The following is a 24,951-nucleotide window of genomic DNA, read 5'->3' as shown; positions in this document are numbered from 1 at the left end:
GACTAGATTTGTTGCTGCTGTTTCTTTTTTCTTTTTTTTTCCATTTCTTTTTCTCCCTCGTATTTAGTCAGCACAGAACCTGGCACATGGTAAATTCTTTGTAAATGTTTGCAAAATTAATCAATAGATTAATTGACTGAATGAAAGTAAATCAAAGAGAGAGTTCACATCCCAGACATACTTTCTTTTTTGTTCATTGGTTATTAATTAGTTGTTGTTCTTCTTCTTTCATTTCAAAGGGAACCAATGACATCATGGAGTGCAGTCTTGACTTGTACCTGAATTGGATTTATGAGTCAGAGTTGCACAAATTGTTAGTTTTACTTTTTTCTTCCAGAGTCATTTTAGTTCAGTGGCAATGGTCAGGGGTGTGAGGGTTGACCTTGCCATCTTCAATACTTGACCAAGCAAGCTCCAAGCACTCCACAGTGCTTGCTTCAGCAGCCTTGATGGCCATTGGGGGGAAAATGTTTTCATTGGCCCTTTTCATGAGAGAAAATGTTTGCATATTTGGGATAGCATCTCCTTAACTCACTGATGGGTTTGAGGTTTTGTGATTACCCTCAATATAGTTTTGCCTACCAGCTGAGATGGTTTTACCAAGGTGCGGCTGCTGGTCTAGATTAAAGTTTCCTAAACTGTGGGTCATGACCTCATATGGTGTCATATAACTGAATATGGGATTTGCAAAAATATTTGCAACAGCAAAAAGCATCAAATATTCCACCAAGATTTAATTTTTGTGTAAAAATAAACAAGCATATTCATTCATTAATATGCAAATTTGCTCTCATCTTTAATAAATGGTAAAATTATAATTATATCAAAGAATTATTTTAAAATAAATGATTTATTATCAATAAATGTTTGGTATCTTTTTAATATACTTACATAATCTGGATCACATAAAAGTTTCGTTGGTGAAAAGAGGAGTGGAAAAAGTTTAAGATACCCTCTTCTAGATGATATAGTAAGTAGAGCACTTGGCCTGTATTCAGGAAGACCTGAGTTCAAATCCATCCTCAGACAATAGTTGTATGGCCTTGATTAAGTCAATTAACCTCTATCTCAGTTTCCTCAGTTGTGAGGATAATAATAGCACCTATATCATATAGTAATTCATTAATAATATCACCTAATCTAGAGCCTAGCATCTGGGGAGCTCTTGGATTTTTCATTTCTTTGTCTCTTCTCTCTCTGTGTCTCTCTATCTCTGTGTTTGTGTGCCCCTTTCTCTCTCTCTCTCTCTCTCTCTCTCTCTCTCTCTCTCTCTCTCTCTCTCTCTGTGTGTGTGTTTGTGCCCCCCCTCGTCTCTCTGTCTACTTCTCTCTCTTTCTCTGTGTCTCTCTCTTTCCATCTCTCCATGTCTTTCTCTCGGTGTCCCTCTGTCTTTCTCTTCCTCTTTTCTTTTGTCCCTCCCTCACTTTCATAAGATGCAAAAATCTTCTAGTTGTGTAGTCAGATAAACAGTTTTCTCAAACAACTTTTGAGCAAATATTATTTTTGATAACCTGCATTCATGGAGAGGTTTTCAGTGGCTTTTAAGTCAAAATGAATTTATTAAGCATCTGCCATGTGCCAGGCACTGTGGTAAGTGCTGAAATGACAAAGAAAAGCATAATAATGGAATGATTTTTTTAAATAACCATATCCTAAAAGAATTAATAGTCTGATGGGAGAGGCAATACCCTCAGTGCCTCTGTAGAGTGTATATAACTTCCTACAACTTCTATTTCCATTGAAATAGGTGCATAGTCCAATTATATGGATGATGAGGATGACTGAAAATAGTCAATAGCTTTGAATCACTTATTAATCTCTTTATTGAGCAATGTGTGTAAAATCTGTTAAATATAGGCTCCTCAAACTGTAAAAAATCAAATGAAGATAGATGTTTAAAATAGTCACTGCCTTCCATAGATATAATTTGTAATTCAACAATTGTTCAAATGTTTCACCTTTATTTTTCTTACTCATTTGTCAGCAGCACTTAATGTCAGCATTTCTCCTCTCAATATATTCTTTGAAAAGAAATAGTTAAGCATATAGAATGTTGGATTTGATATCAAAAAATTTGAGTTCAAATTTCACTTCAGACATTTATCAGCTGGGTGACCCTGGGCTACCTTTTTCAAGCTCACCTGTAAAAATAAGTGAGTTGAAGTCAATGATTTATACAATCCTTTCAGCTCTAAATTTGTGACCTTATTATAACTTAATGGAAAGTGTTCCAAGGAGGTCTATAAATGAATTTGCTAAGGGTACTCTAAACTTTAAAAGTCTACTTTACATTCTTTGCTAATGTCAAAAATCTCTACTGATTTCTGTTCTGTAAATTCATATTTTTATATTCAGAAATTTAATCTAAGCCAGAATATGGAATGTTTTAATTTAATCAGAATTTTTGTATACATATATATATATATACAATTAAAGGACCTAATATATGTATATATATATATATATATATATATATATATATATGACAGCTAACATAAAAGGTTATTCATCATTCTGCATTATTTGGAATCACAGCTAATTCCTTTCTCTGTTCTTAACTTCATTTGCCATTTTCTCTTTTCCCTCTCATATATCATGATTCCCAATTTTCAGTCATTCAAGGTAAAATCAAGTATACAACCTTTTACTCTTTAAAAGATATTTTAGGACCTTGTAGACCTTTGGAATAATCATTATAAATATTCATGATTTGCAGAAGCATAAGGCAATATAAAGTTCCAGTTAATAGAATCCACAATTAACAATCAAGTTTTCTATGTAGGGTTTTCAAAACAAACAAGCAAAAAATAAAAAATAAAAAACGCAGAAAGTAATAAAACTTACCATTGCGTATGTCTTCCCCCCACTCCCTGAGGCAATTGGGATTAAGTAACTTGACCAGGGTCACACAGCTAGGAAGTGTTAAGTGTCTGAGATCAAATTTGAACTCAGGCCCTGTGATTTGAGGGCTGGTGCTCTATCCACTATGCCATCTAGCTGCTCCCATTGCATATGTCTTAATGTCAGACTTTTAAGAATCCTGATCACATTGTGTATATACATACATGAATGGGCAGTAGAAGGGCTAGTACCTTTACTGTTTACATAAGTTAATGCCACAACTGCTTATCCTAATTGTATTTACCAAAGGATAAAGCAGTGCACTTGGGAATCAGGAAGAACTGAATTTAAATCTTGCCTGGGAGACTTAATAATTGATGGAAGTCACTTATCTGTTTTCTGCCTCAGTTTACTCATCTGTTAAATGGGAGTAATAGCTACTTTATAGAGTTACTGTGAAGACTAAATGATTTGAATGCATCAAGTATTTTGCAAATCTTAAAGCACTCTTAAATACTAGTTTTTTCTACTTTGATATTTGTACTAGAAAATTAATGAATACATAAAAATAGAGGAATTGGCATGAAGATTTGTGCAACTTTTTTACACTCCTAGGATTATTAACCCTTTGGATTTGAACTAGATCTCAATGACTTGGTTCATTTGAGCATAACCCATTGATGCTATTTGAATTCTTCACAGCATATGGAATGGAACTGAAGGGAGAAAAGGAAAATACATAAGGTCATTTAGTTCCTTTCCTTAAAAAATTGAAGCTTTTCATTTTACTACTATGGTCATTTCCAAAAATAGTCCTCTTCCCTTTAGCCAACATTGAGTCCTCCCTTCAAAGAAAGAAAAATCATAGTAAAGCAGTAAAGCAGTGAAACTATATGAAATACTCTACTTGTAGCTTCAAAAAAATTATCTGTTTTTAATCTCTCCTCCAACATTACAATTATTTGTTATAGTTACTCAGTGCTCAGCTTACTTTTTTTTAAAGTGTTCTTTTAATTTTCAATCCTTTCATTTTATGAGTGAAGAAACTGAGGTGCAGTGACTTCTTTATGTCTGCCCCAGTCAGCTATGTCATGCAACTTCCAGACACAGGACTTCAGAAGAACAAAGAGGAATGAATTACAAAAGTATAGACTCAGTCTTAGGTTTGATCAGAATAACTGGAAATAATCAAAACAGATTTGGCCGATTTCTTAAAATGGCGCCCTGTGTAATGTAATCTATATTGCAGAACCAGATTGTGTTTAGCATATTTCTGCCTGATTGGAATTGGCTCTAAACATGCCCAAGGTTGAATGGGAATGGAGGACATTATTGCATTTAATTATTTGCTGAGAATAAAAATGGATTCCAGCAGAAGCTGAGAGATGCCGCAACAGCAGCTACACAATTAGAGCTTCTGAGTGACTCATGCAAACATTTGAATTTGCAATCATTGTGATAAGTACATTAAAATAAAATACGTCAAAATGTTTCATTAACATAAATAACCTAAGGTGATGGTATTAGATTGGTTAAGAATAAAGGAAACATGGCAACTTGCTCACACATATGAAATAATAGTCAATTTGTCACCCATGCAGTGATCATTTAAAACAAGATGTTTGTATGTTTATTGTTAATTAGCTTTAGGTCTGCCTGGGCAATTTATTTTCCATTTGGGCATGGATACTTATCATGACACTTTCATGAAGTCTGTTTTGTAAAGAGAGGAGAAGTAGATATTTTGGTGTCCTGGGAACCCAGTCAACCCTAGGGAAGGAGAAACTGGGATCAATCCAAGAAGATTTCTTCCTTCTTGAATCCTGTTCTAAGAGTATTGATTTAAATTTGGAAGGACCACAAAGTCCATCTCATCCCATCCTCTCATTTAAGAGATAAAGTAACTGAGACACACATAGGCTAAATGAATCGCCCAAACTCTTAAAGATAGTGTATATCTGAGAGGGAATTTGAATCCAGGTTTTCCTGCTTAATTCTAATTCACTTGCTCTATCTACTATACCATGATGATGACAGGCATTTGGGTAGAGTAGGGTAGAGAACCAGTTTTAGAGGCAGGAACACCTACATTCTAATCCTGTTTCTGATAGGTGGTATTGGCTGTATGACCCTGAATAGGTCATGTTCTTTCTTAGTGCCCCAAGCTTTCTGATACTATAAATTATAGAGCAGTTGCTGGTCTGCATTAGTAGTTTCCACATTGTTCTTTGTTACTTATTTCAGTCATGTCTGATTATAACCTCATTTGGGATTTTCTTGGCAACCATATTGGAGTAGTTTACAATTTTCTTTTCCAGCTTATTTTACAGATGAGGAAACTGAGGTAGAATTAAGTGACTTGTTCAGAGTCACACAGTTAATAAGTGTCTGAGGTCAGATTTGAACTTGAGAAGATGAGTATTCCTTATTTTAGGCCCAGCACTCTATCTACTTTGCCACTTAGGCACTCCAGAGTTTTCTATATCCATATAATTATAGATTATATAGAGATATAGGCCAAAAGTAATTGCAATAATAACAACATTTATAGACCAATTTAAGATTTGCAATATGCTTTCTATGTGTTGTCTTCCAACAAATCCTTCCAACAAAAGGTGCTACTATTAACCCTATTTTACTCTGTAAATTTAGAGAGGAAAAAGAGGTTAAATGAGTTGTCCAAAATTTCACACAATCAAATATTTGAGACTGGATTTTAATTTATGTCATCTAGATTCTTGATCCAGTGCTCTATCCACTATATCCATCATGTAGCTGCTGTTGTCTTAGATGTTTTTAATACAGTCCTTTAAGTTTTGCAAAACACTTAGGACACAATGCCTCCTTTGAATTTCACAAAAATCAGTACAATAGATACAAGTATGATTATTCCCAATTTACAGAGAAAGAAACAGGGATTAGCAAGTGTAACTTGCCCAGGCTCATATAGCTAAGTCATATATAAGCCTTGAACCCTGGTCTTTCTGACTGCCAAATTTAGAACTCTAGCATAGATTTCTTTGAGTATATCATGTAACTTCTCTGAATTGCTTTGAATCCATCCATAAAACAAGGATTTTTAAAAATGCTTATACTCTCTCCTTCATAGGATTGTTGGAAGGATCAAATGAGAGAAAATGTAAGGTTTGTTCTACAACCTTTGGGATATTCTGTACATGTAAAACACTTTTCAAATTTGACTGATAGGAACATCTCAAGAATAGAAGTCTGACTTCAAGACCTATAGAAGTAGCTGGTCCTCCTTCCATTGTATATTTCTACTTTTTCAGGATAATTCTCATAAATACCTCACTTTAAGATATACTTTTTTTCCCCTTTTTACTCATACTTGAAACATCTCATTGCCTGTGATGGCTCTAAAACCTCTGGACTGGAATCCACTTCCGGGCCATATTGGAGTTAATCATCCCTATTGTTCTACAGATGTTTTGGGTAGGTTGTGTGTGTTAACCAAGTGTTAAATTAGAATTGATAGCAATTCCAGCTACTGATAAGACAAATTAACTAGCAGAATTTCCTTCCTATTCTCAGTTTGTCAGATTAGTGTTCATAGGTTTCCCAGCCAAAAAAAGAAAAAACCCAAGGTAATTGCAATGTTGCTCTGTGCCCAGTTAAGCTCTATGAAGGGCATCCAGGAACCAATGAAGAATGGGAGCTTTTAAATAGGTAGTTTAAAACAAAGTGTTCTCTGCCTGGCATTGAGCGTATGACCACCAGTTAATGGGGAATGAAAGGAGACCCAGAAACCTAAATATTCTGCCAAATGCGACTGATGAGAAAGGACACGGATGTCTGTGGATGCAAATTCTTTTTGGCTATTCCCTGGACTCATTAGCTCCTTGAAAATGTGCTTATGAGAAGGATTTCTATTCATGTTAGTTAAGGAGGACAGCAGAGGGAAAACAAGCAAATTTTCTGTCTCTCCAAAGAAGGGAAAATCTGTGTTCATAAATGGACAGGTCATGCCATTTTTTCAGCCATTTTGATTTTTTAAATAGAGCAGGAACAATGAGAATATGACTCTTTTCTCTTCCAAGAGGTGGAAATAGAAAAACAATGTTTCAGATAAATATCATAGTTTACTTTTTAATGAAAGGATGACAGGGTAAAAATGAGGTGTATTTTAGGATCCTAAAGATCATATTTGGAATCAAAAAGTTAATAGATTTGGAATTGAAAGACCACCTCAAAGGACTTATCCAACCCCTTCATTTTATATGTAAAGAATCTGAGATTAAATTACTTGTAAGCCTTTCCAAGGAAGATTTATTATATTTGTATCTCCAACACTTAACATAGTACCTGGCACCTCCATAAATGTTGTTGAATGCCTGAGGTCACTCAAGTGATAAATGTCAGAAATATCATTTGAACTCACTTCCTCTGAATCCAGGGTCAGCACTCTTTCTACAGAAGACCACAGGGGAAGAAACAAATATATTGTTTGTACAGCTCAATATTGGGAATTAGTCCTTTTATAGCTCTATACAAGGAAAGGAACTAAACTTGTGATTTCATTGGTAAAAGGATAGCCCAGGAGAAGAAACTCTTCTCCAGTCACTTTTGTCCAAAGCTTAGTCTTAAGTGAATTGACTAAAGCACTAACAGTTTAAGTGATTTGCCCAGTGTTATCCCATCAGTATGTGTTACAAATGGGACTCAGATCCAGGGTTCTGGGGCTCTGAGGCCAGCTTTCTATCTGTTATGTCACACTACCTGTAATAGGTCTTCATGGCAGATCTTTTCATTTCCTTTCTTCAAGAATGGACACGTTTGCTTTCCTAAATCCCTGACTCTTCCCTAACTCTGACCATCCTCAATGAGCACTACCAACCTTTAGCACTGGCAAAATAAGTGGCACCTAGGCACAGAAACCCCTTTTATGTCACCAGCTATTACATCAAATCTGGCACTGTGATACACAGTTGACTGTCCTATCCTGGATTTTTTCCTAGCTAACACACATTGTTTTCTGGGGACAGGAGAAGAAAAGGAAAGAATAGACTCAGTATCCTATCAAAAATTTTTTCTTTTTTTTTTTTTTTGTTTTGTTTGTGGGGACAAGGAAGAATTAAGGACCTATGATTACATTTATATAGAGAACTTCCAGTTTGTAAACTCCCTGAACTGTCAGATTAGCAAATTGGTTCTGACAATCTTCAAGATTTGCCATAGGTACTTAGAGATTAAATAGTCATTTTCCAATGGATAACAGATCAAAGTATATGAATAAATAATTCTCAAAAGAATATATGTAACTATATGTATGCATATACACATACATATGTATGCGATTATACCAAATTACTACTAATAAGAAAAATTTAAATCAAAACAATTGTTTCACTTCACACCCAGCAAATTGGCAAAGAGGATAAAAGATGGGAACAATCAATTTTATAGGGGTATTGTTAACACACCAACACATTGATGTAATGGTAGAACCTTGAATTTCTCCAAATATTGTTGTTATTCAGTTGTTTCAGTTATATCCAATTTTTCATGACCCCATTTGGGGATTTCTTGGCAAAGATACTGCAGTGTTTTGCCATTTCATTCTCCAGTTTAATTTACAAATAAAAAACTAAGGCAAACAGGATTAACTACTTGCCCAGCATCACATAGCTAATACATCCAGCATGGACTCAATGGAAGGAATTAAACTCAGATCTTCCTGAAACTAAGATTGACCCATTATCTTGTAATCATTATATGTTATCATACTATGCACATATGTACATACATGCACACACATATACACCCCATTTTGAAAATAAAACCTAGAAATCTGTGGTAGTCATTGTTCTTCTCAGATGAGTTTCTATAGCAACAGGGGCAAAATTATGTAGGCAGTATTTTGTCTGTAATCAAAATTCCCCCTAGGTATTGTCCTTTTATCCTTTCAGATATATGTTGAGATCATGACCCCAGCAATGGGTTTTATGAGGTACCAATACATTCAAGAGGAAATATGGATATTATTGCTGAACTGTGCTCAGTTAACATTTTTTACAAAATCACTCAATTCTGGGTCTTCCAGCCTGCTATCACCTTTCCACGTGTGTTGCAATTTATTTCTAAAATCACAGATTTTGAACTGGAATGAATTAGAGAGGATATTGAATTCTCTATCAGCTCCGTTTTACAGAAGAGGAATCTGAGATACAGACAGATTGCCAGTTGCATCATTAGAGATAAAAGATGGGACTTGAACGCAATTCCATTGCCCTATCTAGTACCCCATGAAACTTCCTGTATCTGTTACTGCAACATCCAGGAGGCCACTAAGACTAGCTCTAGGATGCTCCTCAGACTTTCATAAAATCAAATGGAGTCATAACTGGATATTGTGAATTCTGTGTGTTTCTTTCTTTTCACACTTGGTCAGGATTCTTAGCCTTAGTGAATTGCTTACAAGCACTGAAAGTTTAAATGATTTGCCCAGGGTGTCCCAACAACGTATGTCAGAAATGAAACTCAAAACTGTTTTTATGGGCTTTGGGGCAACTCTCTATCTGTTATATCATATTGCCTGCCATACCTCTTTATGGCATGTCTTTTTTTTATCCTTGCTTCAAGAATGGATAAGTATACATCCTTGGATTCTCAGTACTTAATTACTATCCCAGTGTGCACTGGCAGTGTAAAAAAAATGCCCAGACTCAGAATTCCCTTCTACCCTATCAAAATACTTCATCAAGCCTAACACTTCAAGGAATGGACTTGACTTATATGATTGAGGATAAGAATATAATTAAAGGAGGAAGAAAAATGTGAATTGACACATTTGATATAATCATATTGAATATCTTTTTCTTAGATGATAGCATTCTAGATTTAGAGCTGAAAGGTAACTTAGATGCTATCTAGTCCAATTAGCCCTTTCATTATTTTTTTCTAAAAATTATCATTGTCTTTTTACATTGAATTCTCAGCATATCCTTCTTCTCCCTTCCTCAGCCTGAAAACCAAACCTTAAAGAATAAAAAAGGGGGAAAGAGTAGTTTAGCAAAATTAACCAATGTACAAATAAATTCTAATAAAATAGTTCCTTCCAACGATGCCCAATCTTTTTCCCCCTGAGACAATTGGGGTTAAGTGACTTAGGGTCACACAGCTAGGAAGTGTTAAGTGTCTGAGATCAAATTTGAACTCAAGTCCTCCTGACTTCAGGTCTAGTGCTCTATCTACACTGCACCACCTAGCTGCCCCATGCCCAAATCTTTTTAAAAAGAAAAAAAAAGATGATTTTCATATCTTTTCTTCAGGGCCAAAATTGGTCATTATAATTATATATTTCTCAGATTTGTTTTTTGCTGTTCTTCCTCTTTACATTGTTGTAGTCTTTGTGCCTAGTATATTGCTGGTTCTTATTTCACTTTGTATCAGTTATATCTTTCTAGACTTCTCTATATTTTTCATATATATTGTTTTTTATATTGTGGTAATGTGAAATTAAATGTAGGTATTATGGTTATGTTTAGCTGTTCCCCAATCATTAGGTATCTATTTTGTTTCTAGTTCTTTGCTACTAAATTTTTCTGATATAAATATAACAGGTGTGACTGATAGCACATGAGCACACGCTGAGTTCTAGAGAATCTATTTTCTCTAAGATAAGGTTACTCTGGGACTTGACTAAGTTCATAGGTAGCAAGTCTATTTCAAACTGAAGACCTCTTACTTCAGATCTAACATTCTTTTCACTGTACCAAGTTGGCCCTGCCAATGGCACAGACTATTTTTTGATAGATTCTATATGTAAGTGTATACTATAAAGGTAATGATATATGTAACACATGTAAATATTATATATAACATGCATTTTGGAGGGGGAATTACATCTCTGTTCAGATCAACAGTATTTTATGATAGAACTTGAACTTGTGGTTTAAATATGTTTTTTTAACCTCTGCTCACAATGGTCTAATTAGCTCTTTCATTTTCTTTTGTGAGTAATTGGGGTTAAGTGATTTGCCCAGGATCACACAGCCAGAAAGTGTGAAGTATCTGGGCTGAATTTGAACCCAGATCCTCCTGACTCCAGATCCAGTGCTGTTTACACTGTGCCATCTAGTTGCCTCCATAATGGTCTAATTGAGATAATCATGTATCTCAAAGGGATCTTGGAGACCATCTAGTCCAGTGATTTTCAGAGGATGAGATCTCTTTCTATATAGCTAGCTTTTCATATTTCCCAGCTCTTATTAGCAGATTCGGTTTCCTATCAGATCTTCTCAGCATGGCATTGGAAAGGTCATCATTGCCACTTTATCCCTCAGAAGAATAAAGCTGCCTCCTCTGCTTTGAGTTCTAGGGAAGCAAAAAGAGAAGAGGAGAAGGAGGAAAGAAGAGACAAAAGAATCTTTTCAGGCTACAATATGGACCATCTTTGCCTTTTATATTCTCCTTTATTTGTCCCTTCTCCTATTCAGTTTCCTTTTATGTATTATCTTCTCTCATTAGAATGGAAGTTGCTTGCACATCGGGCTTTCTATTTTGTAGTGCTTAGTATAGTGCCTTACCCATAATAATTGAAACTTCTTTTTTCCTCACCTCAAATAGTTAATCACTTTAATTGTTAACTTGAATCCCAAGGCTTGGATAATGGGTCTGGAGTCCTTGATACTGCCATAACCCTTCTTTATTGCCCATTTAAATGTTCAATGTGCCAATATCTCTCCTGGCAAGGAATGCAGTATGGGAATGAATAAGTGAATGAATGAACGAACGAATGAATGAATGAATGGATAAGTTTGAGAATCACTGCTCTAATGTAACTCTTTAATTGTACATTTGGAGGATTTGAATTCCATAATGTCTAAGTAACCCTGCCAGGGATTACAAAGCTAGTTAATAGCACAAAGCCTGAAGTAAAATTCTGTCTTCTGTATATGTTCAGTTGTATGCCCTTTTTACTATTTCATATATCTGTCACGTTAATCATGCACTTCTGTTAATACTTCTATTTTCTTTCCCACTCTCAATAGGATGGATATTTTTCTCACCGACCCAAGGAGAAAATGAGGACAGACAGCAACAATGAAAACTCAGTGCCAAAAGACTTTGAAAATATTGATAACAGTAACTTTGCCCCAAGGACTCAGAGGCAGAAGCATCAGCCAGACTTGGGAAAGAAGTCACTGAGTAAGCAAAAGGAACATTTGAAGAAGAAACTGGAACAGGAGGAAAAAGTAAAGGAGAATTCACTCCTGGGAAAAGGCTCTAATGAAGCCCTGCAGTATAGCAACCAAGCTGCCCAGAACAGTAGTGCCGCCAAGGCAAGTCCTAAATCCTCCAAGCAACCCCATGTCAGAAAGAATGGGGTTGGCTCCCCTGAACTCAAGTATGACCAGCCGCCAAGGTGCGACATCTCTGGGAAAGAAGCCATCTCAGCTCTGTCCCGGTCTAAGTCCAAGCAATGTCGCCAGGAAATTGCCGAGATATACTGCCAACACAAGGTGGGGAAGCTCATGCCAGAGAAAGTGACCCGCTTTTGTCCCCTTGAAGGTAAGTCATTGACTAGGAGAGGATTTGATCAAAATGGAATGTTTTCTCTGAATCATATTGGCTTCATCTTTCATTCCCAACTTCATTTTTTTTTCCATTGGGCAGCTAATGCTCAAAATGCTTTCTTTACTATTTTGGGTTCAACTTGTGTAGTAAGGTAACTTAGCACCTCAGAATTTTGCATTTAAGTTATAAGAATCTGAAAATATGTGAAGGCTTCAACTTCAGGTAGACTTATTCATTCATGCCACAAGAATTTCCTGAGTACCAATTTCTGTGCTAGATGCTCAAAAAAATACAAAAATAATATCATATAACATTCCTATTACCAGGATATTTAATATTTAATTTAACATTAATACAATATTCAAAATTGTAAACTCTTAAAGAGCACAGAAACAGGCTTTTCATTATATCTTAATCTTATGTTGCCTGAAGCAGTGTTTAAGGACACAGTATTTGTAAAGGCTGTTTGCAGGAATCTTCTGTTTATGGAGAAGTTGAGCCACCACATAGAAACATAATGAGACACATAAAAAGACTTACTATAAAGTGAGACCATAGCCTCTTTCTTTTTTCACCAGAATAATTAGATAGTTTTAAGGACTGGAATGATGCTGATTGAATAATCCATCACCAGTGATGGAAGAAGGATGAAAGTTTTAGAATTCTCCATCAATCAATTAACAGTTCTTTATTGGTATAACAATAGGTGACTAGAGAAAAAAAATTCTGATACAAGCAATATTATGGAGGTCAAAATGATGAGATTTGTAAAGTGATTAATTATTTGAGGTGAGGAAGAAAGAAGTTTCAAGGATGACAAAATTTTGTGGTAGGCTTACTCTGTTGATCACTATTTTGTGGGAGCAAGATAATTGTTCCTTGTTTTCTTTGAGTTCGTTGGTCAGATTAATAGGTATTTAGAGATTTTTCTAGATCAGTGCTTCTTAAACTTTTCCCCACTCCCTATTCTTTTTCACCCAAGAAATTTTGATGTGACCTTGGTATATTGGTATATAAAATAGGCATACAAATCAAATATTTGCTTAAAATAAATTATAATTTCACAACCTCCACATTCAATTATGAGACATGGAATCAAGAATCACAATTTAAGAAGTTAGGCTCATTGGCATTTGCATATTTACATTATGAAATTTTGCAGTTCTTACCCAGTTAAGTGATAAACTAACAGTAAAGTATTCCCAATTTAACCTGATAGACCATTTGGAACACGGAACTGGAGTTCCTGAAAACACCAGTGAACTCCTTGAAAGGATTCTAGGCAGCTTCATAAGTGATTAGAGATGACTACATAAGACTCTTCTTTCTAAGTTCAAATCTTAGACACCTGGGCAAGTCACTTAGTCCTGTTTACTTCAGTTTCCTCATCTGATTAAAAAAAATGAGCTGGAGAAGGAAATGTCAAACCACTCCAGAATCAAGAAAACCCCAAACGGGGGCATGAAAAATTGGACACAACAACAAAATAATGAGTCATGAGTAAGGGGGCGTATAGATGGCTCAGAGTAAATCTATCCTCACTAGTGAAGAAACCAATGTAAAATTTACATACCACTAATCTTCCAGTATAAATGAGAGCATGTTCAGTTATCAGTAGGAAAGCATTTCCTTATGTTGCAGATTTCTATTCCTTTTGAAAGGTTTGGTTTTGTTCCCTGTTGCATGGTAGGATGTGACAAAGGTCTCACATTCTGCCTCTTCTTAGAACCAAAAAATTCTTTTATTGTTGTCTCATGACTTTTGCTCTACAGAAAGGCCAGTTGTATGTTTGTTTACTTTGTTTGCTGGAATATATATATATTACTTAAAGCCAAAGGGAATTCGTATTTTAAATCAGCTGCTTATAAAGAGGTGATTCATATTTTAAGGTTTAGCAGTAAGTATTCAGTTGTTGGGATAGCTCTGCTGTTTTTTTGTTACTGATGTCTAGACCTTTCTATTTCTCCTATGAATATAAAGGAGAGACTTTTGGGATAGACTAAGATATCTTTGACTACTAATGCAGCTACATTTACCACATTATCCCATGGTAGATATTTACCCTACATCATTATATTACCTTACAGCCACATGTACAGGTACAAGTTCATGAATAAAAGTTGAAGGAATCTTGCATATTGGATGTTCTCAGGCAAAGTAGTTTACCAGGGACTTCTCAAGACCTTTGCTCTATTAGTCAACATGGCAGAATTCTCCAGAGAGCTATAAACTGTTTAATAAGATTGGCATTTGAGAGTCCTTGCATATCCAGACCCAACAACTCTTTAATTTGCTGCTCCACAGACTCCTCCTGTTGCAATAAATTTACTGTGAATAGACTAATTGCAAAATAACCCTAATTGGGTAGTTATCAATGAACAACTTCCCGTGGAACAAAACGGCTTACAATTAATAGCATTTAAGCTATAAACTATTCTTCTGCAGAAAGCTAAGATGTAATTACACCACATAGGGAGATTGTGTTCACTTCTAGAAGCCATGACGCCAGAATTTACGTCGGTGTAACTAGGACCTGCAGTTTCAGCTTAGAAATTCTTTCATTTTTCACTAAATAAAGAATTTGGAAGGATATATATATATATATATACATACATATATACACACACACACACATATACACACACACACATACATACATCTGCATATATAAGACTCTTGTTGTCATTGTGTTCAATACTACAGAATCCCAACTTTAACATGACATTATGCTAGAAGTTAAATATAATTAAGGCAACAATATCCCTCATGGGTTAGAGTGGAAAGGATTGAAGTTTCAATCAAAAAGATTTCAAATGCTGACATTTTTAAATGGCTACTGAAGAGAATACATAAACATATTTCTTGCAGCCAAAGGTAGAGGCTGAAAACTTCAAGATCATTTATTTTCTACTGAGACCCCAGTTATTTTTGTCAAATGTAAATTATTTGCAATTGCAAATTGCCTAACTCACACTGCACCTCTTCAATTGGGAAAGCAGTTAATTTTGGGGGAGGAGGGATGGGAAAGGAAAGGAATTTAACCCACATGATGTCCCAGGGAAACATATCCAGAGAGAGAGCAGTTTGCAGAAAGGGAGCAGGAAAATTTGCAGATTGTCAAAAGCTCTGATTGGATGTATTGTGTATTTTGGAGATGAGTTGTTCCAGATGCTCAGAGTGTTATAATACCTTTCTATTATAGCTAAAAGTTGGTCCCTAATTCCAGTCTACATGGGGAAGCCATAATTGCAAAGAGCTGCCCGGTAAGAGCTATCAGTGGTTGATCTCTAACTGAAAATCCTGGATCTCTTAATTACTTCTAATCCTTTTTCCTGTCTTCATCTCACATCTCTTTGCCAATGGTTGTTCTTATTACCAACATCAGCAGCAACTTTTAATTGGCTGGCACCTTTTTATCTCCTAGATTAGTCTCCCTGTATTTTCCCTTTTAAAAATTGGACTCAAATCCTGATTCTATTGGTTAATAACTATGGAGGGTCACAGTTAGAAAAATAGGATGATAAAATGTTAGAATTGGAAGAGATCGTCATATTCATCTAGCCCAGTTCTTAATTTCTTTTATGGCCTGGACCCTTTCAACAGTCTTGTGAAATCTATGAATCTTTTTCTCAGAACAATGTTTTTAATTTCATAAAATAAAATACATAGGATTACAAATTAAGTTGATTATATTGAAATATTCTTATCAAAGTATTTAAACAAAATACAAGCAAATATGCTGACTACATTAAAAATCACTGTTTTAGAAAGCTGTATGATAGAAAGAGGAGGTACCTTTTTTTTTTCTTTTGTTTTTACTATAACTTTTTATCAACAACATATGCCTGGGTAATTTTTTACAACATTGTCCTTTGTACTCACTTCTGTTCCAACTTTTCCCTTCCCTCCCTCCACCTCCTCTCCTAGATGGCAGGCAGTCTTATACATGTTAAGTATGTTATAGTATGTCCTAGATACAATATATGTGTGCAGAACTGAATAGTTCTCTTGTTGCACAGGAAGAATTGGATTCAGAAGGTAAAAATAACCTGGGAAGAAAAACAAAAATGCAAACAGTTTACACTCATTTTCCAGTGTTCCTTCTCTGGGTGTAGCTGCTTCTGTCCATCACTGATCATTTGGAACTGAGTTAGATTTTCTCTTTGTCAAAGATATCCACTTCCATCAAAATACATCATCATACACTATCATTGTTGAAGTATATAATGATCTCCTGGTTCTGCTCATGTCACTTAGCATCAGTTCATGTAAGTCTCTCTGTATTCATCCTGCTGGTCATTTCTTACAGAACAATAATATTCCATAAAATTTACCCAGCCATTCTCCAATTGATGAGCATCCATTCATTTTCCCGTTTCTAGCCACTACAAAAAGGGCTTCCACAAACATTTTAGCACATACAGGTCCCTTTCCTTCCTTTATGATCTCCTTGGGATATAGGTGCAGTAGAAATACTGCTGGATCAAAGGGTATGCACAGTTTGATAGCTTTTGGGGCATAATTCCAGATTGCTCTCCAGAATGGTTGGATTCGTTCACAACTCCACCAACAATGCATCAGTGTCCCAGTTTCCCCACATCCTTCCAACATTTGTCACTATTTTTTCCTGTCATCTTAGCCAATCTGACAGGTATGTAGTGGTATCTCAGAGTTGTCTTAATTTGCATTTCTCTTATCAATATGATTTGGAACATTCTTTCATATGAGTGGAAATAGTTTCAATTTCATCATCTGAAAATTGTCTGTTCATATTCTTTGACCATTTATCAATTTGAGAATGGCTTGATTTCTTATAAATTAGAGTCAATTCTCTATATATTTTGGAAATGAGACCTTTATCAGAACCTTTAACTGTAAAAATGTTTTCCCAGTTTGTTGCTTCCCTTCTAATTTTGTTTGCATTAGTTTTATTTGTACAAAGCCTTTTTAATTTGATGTAATCAAAATTTTCTATTTTGTGATCAATAATGATCTCTAGTTCTTCTTTGGTCACAAATTCCTTCCTCCTCCACAAGTCGGAGAGATAAACTATCCTATGTTACTCTAATTTATTTATGATCTTGTTCTTTATCCCTAAATCATGGATCTATTTTAATCTTATCTTGGTATATGGTGTTAAGTGTGGGTCCGTGCCTCATTTCTGCCATACTAATTTCCCGTTTTCTCAGCAGTTTTTGTCATATAATGAATTCTTATCCCAAAAGTTGGGATCTTTGGATTTGTCAAACACTAGATTGCTATAGTTATTGACTATTTTGTCTTGTGAACCTAACCTATTCCATTGATCAACTAATCTATTTCTTAGGCAATACCAAATGGTTTTGGTGACTGCTGCTTTATAATATAGTTTTATATCAGGTATAGCTAGGCCATCTTTGTTTGATTTTTTTTTCATTAATACCCTTGAAATTCTTGACCTTTTGTTCTTCCATATGAATTTTGTTGTTATTTTTTCTAGGTCATTAAAATAGTTTCTTGGGAGTCTGATTAGTATGGCACTAAATAAATAGATTAGTTTAGGGAGTATTATCATCTTTATTATAATCACTCAGCCTATCCAAGAGCACTTAATATTTTTCCAATTATTTAAATCTGACTTTATTTCTGTGGAAAGTGTTTTGTAATTTTGCTCATATAATCCCTGACTTTCCTGTGGTAGATAGATTCCCAAATATTTTATGCTATCGACAGTTATTTTGAATGGAATTTCTTGTTGTATCTCTTGCTGTTGGATTTTGTTGGTGATGTATAAAAATGCTGAGGATTTATGTGGATTTATTTTGTATCTTGAAACTTTGCTAAAGTTATGTATTATTTCTAATAGCTTTTTAGTAGAATCTCTGTTTTTTTCTAAGTATACCATCGTATCATCTGCAAAGAGTGATAGTTTGGTTTCCTCATTGCCTACTCTAATTCCTTTAATCTCTTTCTCAACTCTTATTGCTGAGGCTAGTGTTTCTAATACAATATTGAATAATAATGGTGATAGTGGCCAACCTTGTTTCACTCCTGATCTTACTGAGAAAGGTTCCAGTTTTTCCCTATTACATCTGATGCTTACTGATGGTTTGAAATATATGCTCCTGACTATTTTAAGGAAAAGTCCATTTATTCCTATCCTCTCAAGTGGTTTTATTAGGAATGCATGTCGGATTTTATCAAATGCTTTTTCTGCATCTATTGAGATGATCATATGGTTTTTGTTAATTTGGTTATTGATATAGTCAATTATGCTATAGTTTTCCTAATATTGAACCAGCCCTCATTCCTGGTATAAATCCTACTTGGTCATAGTGTATTATCCTGGGGATGATTTTCTGTAATCTTTTTGCTAATATTTTATGTAAGATTTTAGCATCAATATTCATTAGGGAGATTGGTCTATAATTTTCTTTCTCTGTTCCCAACCTACCTGGTTTAGCTATCAGTACCATGTCTGTGTCATAAAAGGAATTTTGTAGCACTCCTTCAATCCCTATTTTTTCAAATAGTTTATATAGCATTGGAGTTAATTGTTCTTTAAATATTTGGTAGAATTCACATGTAAATCCATCTGGTCCTGGGGATTTTTTCTTAGGAGAACAGGTACCTTTTCTAAGGTAAGTAGTAAAGTCTTGAATTGAGCTTGATTCCAAATCCAGTGTTGTTTTCATATCATGCAAACATGTGATCTTCTACAATGTACTTCCCTATATGGGTTTTCATTGCCTTATTTGTATTTTCTCATGCTAGGTCGAGAGAGGGCTGGTTTCCAGGACTAACAAAATGAGAGTCAAACCACATTTTGGGTATTATGTGCAAGTCTATGTGGCCTATTTTAGGAAGGAAATGAATAATCTTAAGAGTGCCTAAAATACAGTAACTAGAGAGAGAAAAGTATCTAGAGAAGTGCTGATTGAAGGAATTCGGATCATTTAGCCAAGAGGAGACATTTAACTGTCTTTCATTATTTAAAAAAAAAACTTTTCATCTGGAAGAAAAATTAAACTAAATCTTTAGGTTCTTTGAGGAGAGTACAAGAATCAATGGATGGAAATTGAAAAGAGGCAAATTTGTAAGAAAACCTTCCTAATAATTAGAGTAATATAAAAGAGGTATGGACTGCCTTCAGAAGGAATAAGTTCTCTTTCAATTGGGATTTCTTCAGGTAAAGGGTAAATCACAATGTGGACATATTAGAGAGGGAAGTCTTTCTTAGATATGAATTGTGTTTAATGTCCACTGAGATATCTTTCAACTCTGAAAAGCTATATTTATGCAAAAATGATAAAATTGGATGAAATAATTTCAAAGATTCTAGGTTAAATAGTTTAAGACTCTCTATGTTATTTTATTGCTCTGTGCTCCTATCATTGGTTTCCAGAACTATTATTTCTGAGAATGGATCACGGTTATTATTGTCCTCTCCCTTCCAGAGGCACCTTAAAAGGAAATACGTCACAAAAAGGCAATATATAACCTAAATGGTACATACACACATAAATATAAGAGAAGATAAGTAGTCCAATCCTTTTTGGGGTATAAAGAATAGATATTGGTTGTATTATATATACTGTATTCACATAATCACTTAATCTTTTTTTTTTAAAAAATCATGTATTTATTTAAAACTTATATGCAAAAATAAGAAAAAATAGAAAGACAGCCACAAAGAAAAAAAAAACATTGTCATGTGCCTAGGGAGAATTTAAAATATGTAACAATAAATTTCTATTTCAAGAAAGCATATATAGTCATAGAACACATTATATACTAAACTGTCCATCTTTACTTCCTTGTATGTTTTCTTTTGTTCTCTGCTGTGCACTTTTTATTTTATTTTTTTCTTCTTTTTCCCCATCACTTCTCCCAAGCAGGTTACAGTTAAAACAGGAATTTATATACATATATACACACACATACATATATCTATATACCCACATATATATACTTACCTACATACATATATACCCACAAAATACATATTTATACCTATTATATATACACATATATATATACACTCAGATATATACACACACATATAGATATGCATATATAGATATGCATCTTTAAGAGTCTTTTTTAACAGACGATGATGGGGCCATGTTTTTCTTCAAGGTTGCTTCCTAAATTACTACTTTCCAGTCACTGGTTTCTGTAGTAGATATCTAGTCTACCTAATTCAGCTGAACAGTGGGGGCACATCTCCTAATTTCTAATTGTCCAAGCTGGGCAAGGAAATATACCATCTGTGGATAATCCCTGGAGGCAACCAGATGTTTCGTTCATTTCCATTGGAGTGAAGTCAGAATAAGGCAAATGTTCAGAAATAGGGCCAAGTGGTCCCATTAGCCATTCCTCTCTAGTTCAAATAAAATAATTTTAGTCTACTAAGATAAAATAGCTTACTCATTCTCCAGAATAAACTAATTAACATGTCACCAAAAAGAGAAAATATTTTAAAATCCACTTAATTGTTTGTTTCATGCTCTCTTTCCCCTTTAATGGTCTCTGATTTAAACGAAATAAATGTAATAAAAGTGTAAGTGAAATCTGATCCTTGGGTTCAAAAAATCAATCACAAAAATACAAAACAGAAAGGACATGGCTTGAAAGGCATTGCTATGTTTAAAAAAATAGCAGTTATAGTAAATTGTAAGTTCAATGTAGGTTTACCACTGTGGTGTGGTCACCAAAAGATCCCATGCAATCTTTGTTGTTGTTCAGTAGTTTCTCAGTTGTGTTCAACCCTTCATGATTCCATTTGTGGTTTTCTTATAAGAATACTGGAATGGTTTACCATTTCCATCTCTAGCTAATTTTACAGATTAGGAAACTAAGGCAACAAGATGAAGTGACTTGTCCAGGATCACACAGGAATTAAGCATTTGAGACCAGATTTGAATATAGGTCCTCCCAACTGCAGGGTCCAGATTCTATCTACTACATCTAGTTTAGATTGCTTTAATAGGACTAGATTATATGTTTTTCAACTTAGTAATATGACTGAAACTGCTCTGAAGTTACCAGTGATCTAATAATTGCAAAAAATCAATGGCATTTTTTCAGCCTTCTTTCTTTGTAACTTCATCCAAGATTCCATACTGGGCCTTCTAGAATTCTCTCTGCACTTTCCCTCTGGGTCTTAGTGATCTTCCATGTATTTAATTATCATCTTGATGCCAATGCTCCCCTCCCCACCCTCACCCCCTGCCTCCAGATCCATCCATCTAGTCATAATCTCTTAAAACTTTACATTGACAACCATCTTCTGATCCTAGATATTCCAAGTAGCATTTTAAACTTAACACATTAAAATGGAACTCATCACATTATTTCTAATTTTTTATTCTTTATTGTGAATTTTAAAATATCCAAGAGGCAATGTGGAATAGTGGATGAGAACAGGATCTGAAAAGACTCAGGTTCAAGAACTCCCACTGACATATCCTGATTGTGTGACCCTGGACCAGTCATTTAATCTCTCAAAACTCTCCAGGACTATAATTGCAGAACAGATGTTGATCTGAATTGGTGATCTGGTCCCCAAATCCCTTTTGTCTAGCGAAGTGTCTTTTATATAATAGGTACATAAAAATGTTTGTGGAATTTAATTAAAAGAGGATTGGGCTACCTAAATGAGAGAGTGAACTGTGTATTACTGGAGATCTCAGACAGATACTCCATCACCATTTTTGCAAATGCTATGGACTAGATTTAGTATTTGTGTTTAGGTTTGGCCTAGATCTCCAAGGTCCCTTTTGAATCTGATATGTTCTAACTCTAATCTATGTACATAATGCAGATTTTTTAATAGAACTTTTCATTCTCTTTGGAATGACTATTGGTAAATACACACACACCCACACCCACACACACACACACACACATATAATAAAGTTTGAGGTCAAATGGTCAATTTGGTCAAATGATCAAATAATTGCTTAAAAATAGAGGAAAGGTACATTTCCTGGTATTTGAGACCATGGAAAACAACTTTCTATAGCTGGAGTTGAAGTGAGAATTCTTGTACAAAGTAGTGTTATCACACTGATGAAATAAATATTTGCAGCCTCCATGACATTCAGGACATGATTTTCTGAGTATCAGGAATGAGAATTGAAACTTGGGCTACAATATAAGGGCAGTTGTCTGTGGACATGACAAGCTCCATTTATTCAATAGCCAGGGGAGAAGGCCAGAGACTTCGGGTGAGTGGCTTTTTGGAAAGGAGAAAGCTTGCTGCCCATCTGCAGAGAGAGGCTGATGGGATGTTTGTCTCACTCCAGATGGTACAGCCAGCTGTGGAAAGTCCCTCCCTGTGCCTTCAGCACAAGTAAGACAAGATGATGTAACTGTTCACTGGTAAAGTAGTCTGGCTCCAGAAAATTTGGGCAGCATGGTCTGATTTAAAAAAAAAAAACGCACAGAAATGTGAATCAAGGGGTATGTATTCTAATCATACCTCTGCTGCTAATGAGCTTCTCAACCTCTGATGATTCATTTATCTCTATTGTATCTCAGATTTCCTAGTTTTCAAATGGGGATAATCCATCTGAAAGAGTTCATACAGCCTTGTTTACCTCATTTTTCAGATGAAGAAACTGAGGCCCAGGAAAGCAAATAGACCCACAGAATCATAGATTTGGAATTGGAAAAAATTTAGTTATTTGATAAATATTTCTTAATTGATTAATTGCCTGCCTTGCCAATGAAACAATGAGTCATAGGCTCATAGGATTATAGATTTTGTGGTGGAAAGAACCTTACTAGCTCATCAGTTTTAGTCCTCTCATTTTCTAGATAAAGAGAGTGCCCATTTCTAAAATATATAGAAAATAGATTCAAATTTATAAGAATTCAAACCATTCTCCAATTGATCAAAGAATGGACAACTCTCAGATGAAGAAATTGAAACCATTTCTAGTCATATGAAAAGGTGCCCTAAATCTAAATAAGAAAAATGCAAATTAAAATATCTATGAGGTACCACTACACATCTCTCAGATTGGCTAAGATGGCAGGAAAAGATAATGATAAATGTTGGAGAGGATATGGTACATTAAGACATTGTTGGTGGAGTTGTGAACTGATTCAACCATTCTGAAGGCACAAAGGAATATCAAACTGTACATACTATTTAATCCAGCAGTGTCTCTACTGGACCTGTATCCCAAAGAGATCATAAAGGAAGGAAAGAGACCCACATGTGCAAAAATGTTTCTGACAGCCCTTTTTGTAGAGGCAAGAAACTGGAAACTGAGTGGATGCCCATCAGTTGGAGAATGGCTGAATAAGTTATAGTATATGAATGTTATGGAATATTACTGTTCTATAAGAAATGATCAGTAGAATAATTTCAGAAAGGCCTGGAGAGACTTACATGAACTGATGTTAAGTGAAGTGAGTAGAACCAGATCATTGTACATGGCAAGTTACATGATGACCAGTTCTGACAGATGTGGCTCTTTTCAAGAGATTACCAACAAGATTATGGCTTGTTCAGTGTCACAGAGCACATTTGTGTGTGAACTCAGGATTTTTCAGTTCCAGGTCTAGCGCTCTGTTTTACTCATTGGGCCAGGGACATAAGTAATAAATCTGAAAACTAGTATTTGACCTATCAGGATGGAATATTCCATTTCCAAGTTCAGCAGTCTTTCCATAATACTATACTACTTCTATTTGCACAAATATTAAATTCAGAGATCAAATTTGAACCTAGAGTTTCTGAATCCAAATTTATTGATTTTTTTTCATTATACTAAAGTGCCCCCTGTATAATTTTCATAGTATCGGGAGAATCTGCTAACATAACATGGTGAAAAGACTTTGTAAAAACTGTACTCCAGGTTTGATGTTTATTAATCAAAACCTGTTGTTACTCAATTTACTATCAATTGCCTTCATATGGTATACTAGAATTTATGAAGTTTACTAATTTGTGGGATATCCTATGAATTTATGTGGCAGATTTCAATCTCAGGCTAGAAAGTATTCCTTGAGCTCTTTTGAAGGGAGAAAAGAGTCCTTTGGCCCCAGAATAAGATTGCCAATCCTTTCCTTACTAAACATCTGGTCTCTGGATTCACTCTTTGAAAGGATATATCTTTTACTATATGCAAAGTTTGCTCAAGGAAAATCACCAATGATTCAGACTTTTCTAGTTAGTATCCTTGGGTTTCCAGAGAAGTAGGCAGATCATCGATCAGTCAGTCAACAAGTATTTATTAAATACTTACTATATGCCAGGCACAGTGCTAGGCACTGGGATACAAAAATGAAATGGTCACTTGAAAGAAGCTCTCAAGAAAGGGTTATATATCATACAAAGGCAGGCTCTTTTTTTCTCTTGACCTTCCATATGCTAAGAAAACAAAGTTATCCACAGTACTTTTCAGCCTGTTAAATATAGAATCAAGGGAAATATAATAAATGTACTCTCTCCTCCTTTCTCCTCTCTGCAGCCCCCCAAAGGACTTTGCCAGCTATACAATTATTTTATTTATTTTAGAACTCATCATTAGAGAGGTTTCCTTTGTTCTGTGATTGCTGTGCCCGGAAGCAAAGCCG

General features: G+C 35.0%; 1 protein-coding gene across 1 annotated transcript in view; it reads left to right on the top strand.

The window, feature by feature from the left end:
* Nucleotides 1-24,951, top strand: part of XYLT1 (xylosyltransferase 1) — a 414,523-nt gene that overhangs the window by 201,066 nt on the left and 188,506 nt on the right. The window contains exon 3 of the mRNA XM_031942799.1: nt 11,853-12,372. Coding sequence (XP_031798659.1) covers nt 11,853-12,372 — 520 coding nt within the window. The remainder of the gene's footprint in view (nt 1-11,852; nt 12,373-24,951) is intronic.

This window comes from Sarcophilus harrisii, chromosome 1 (genome assembly GCF_902635505.1).
Source record: "Sarcophilus harrisii chromosome 1, mSarHar1.11, whole genome shotgun sequence".
NCBI lineage: Eukaryota > Metazoa > Chordata > Mammalia > Dasyuromorphia > Dasyuridae > Sarcophilus > Sarcophilus harrisii.
This window is presented reverse-complemented; position numbering and strand designations above follow the sequence as displayed.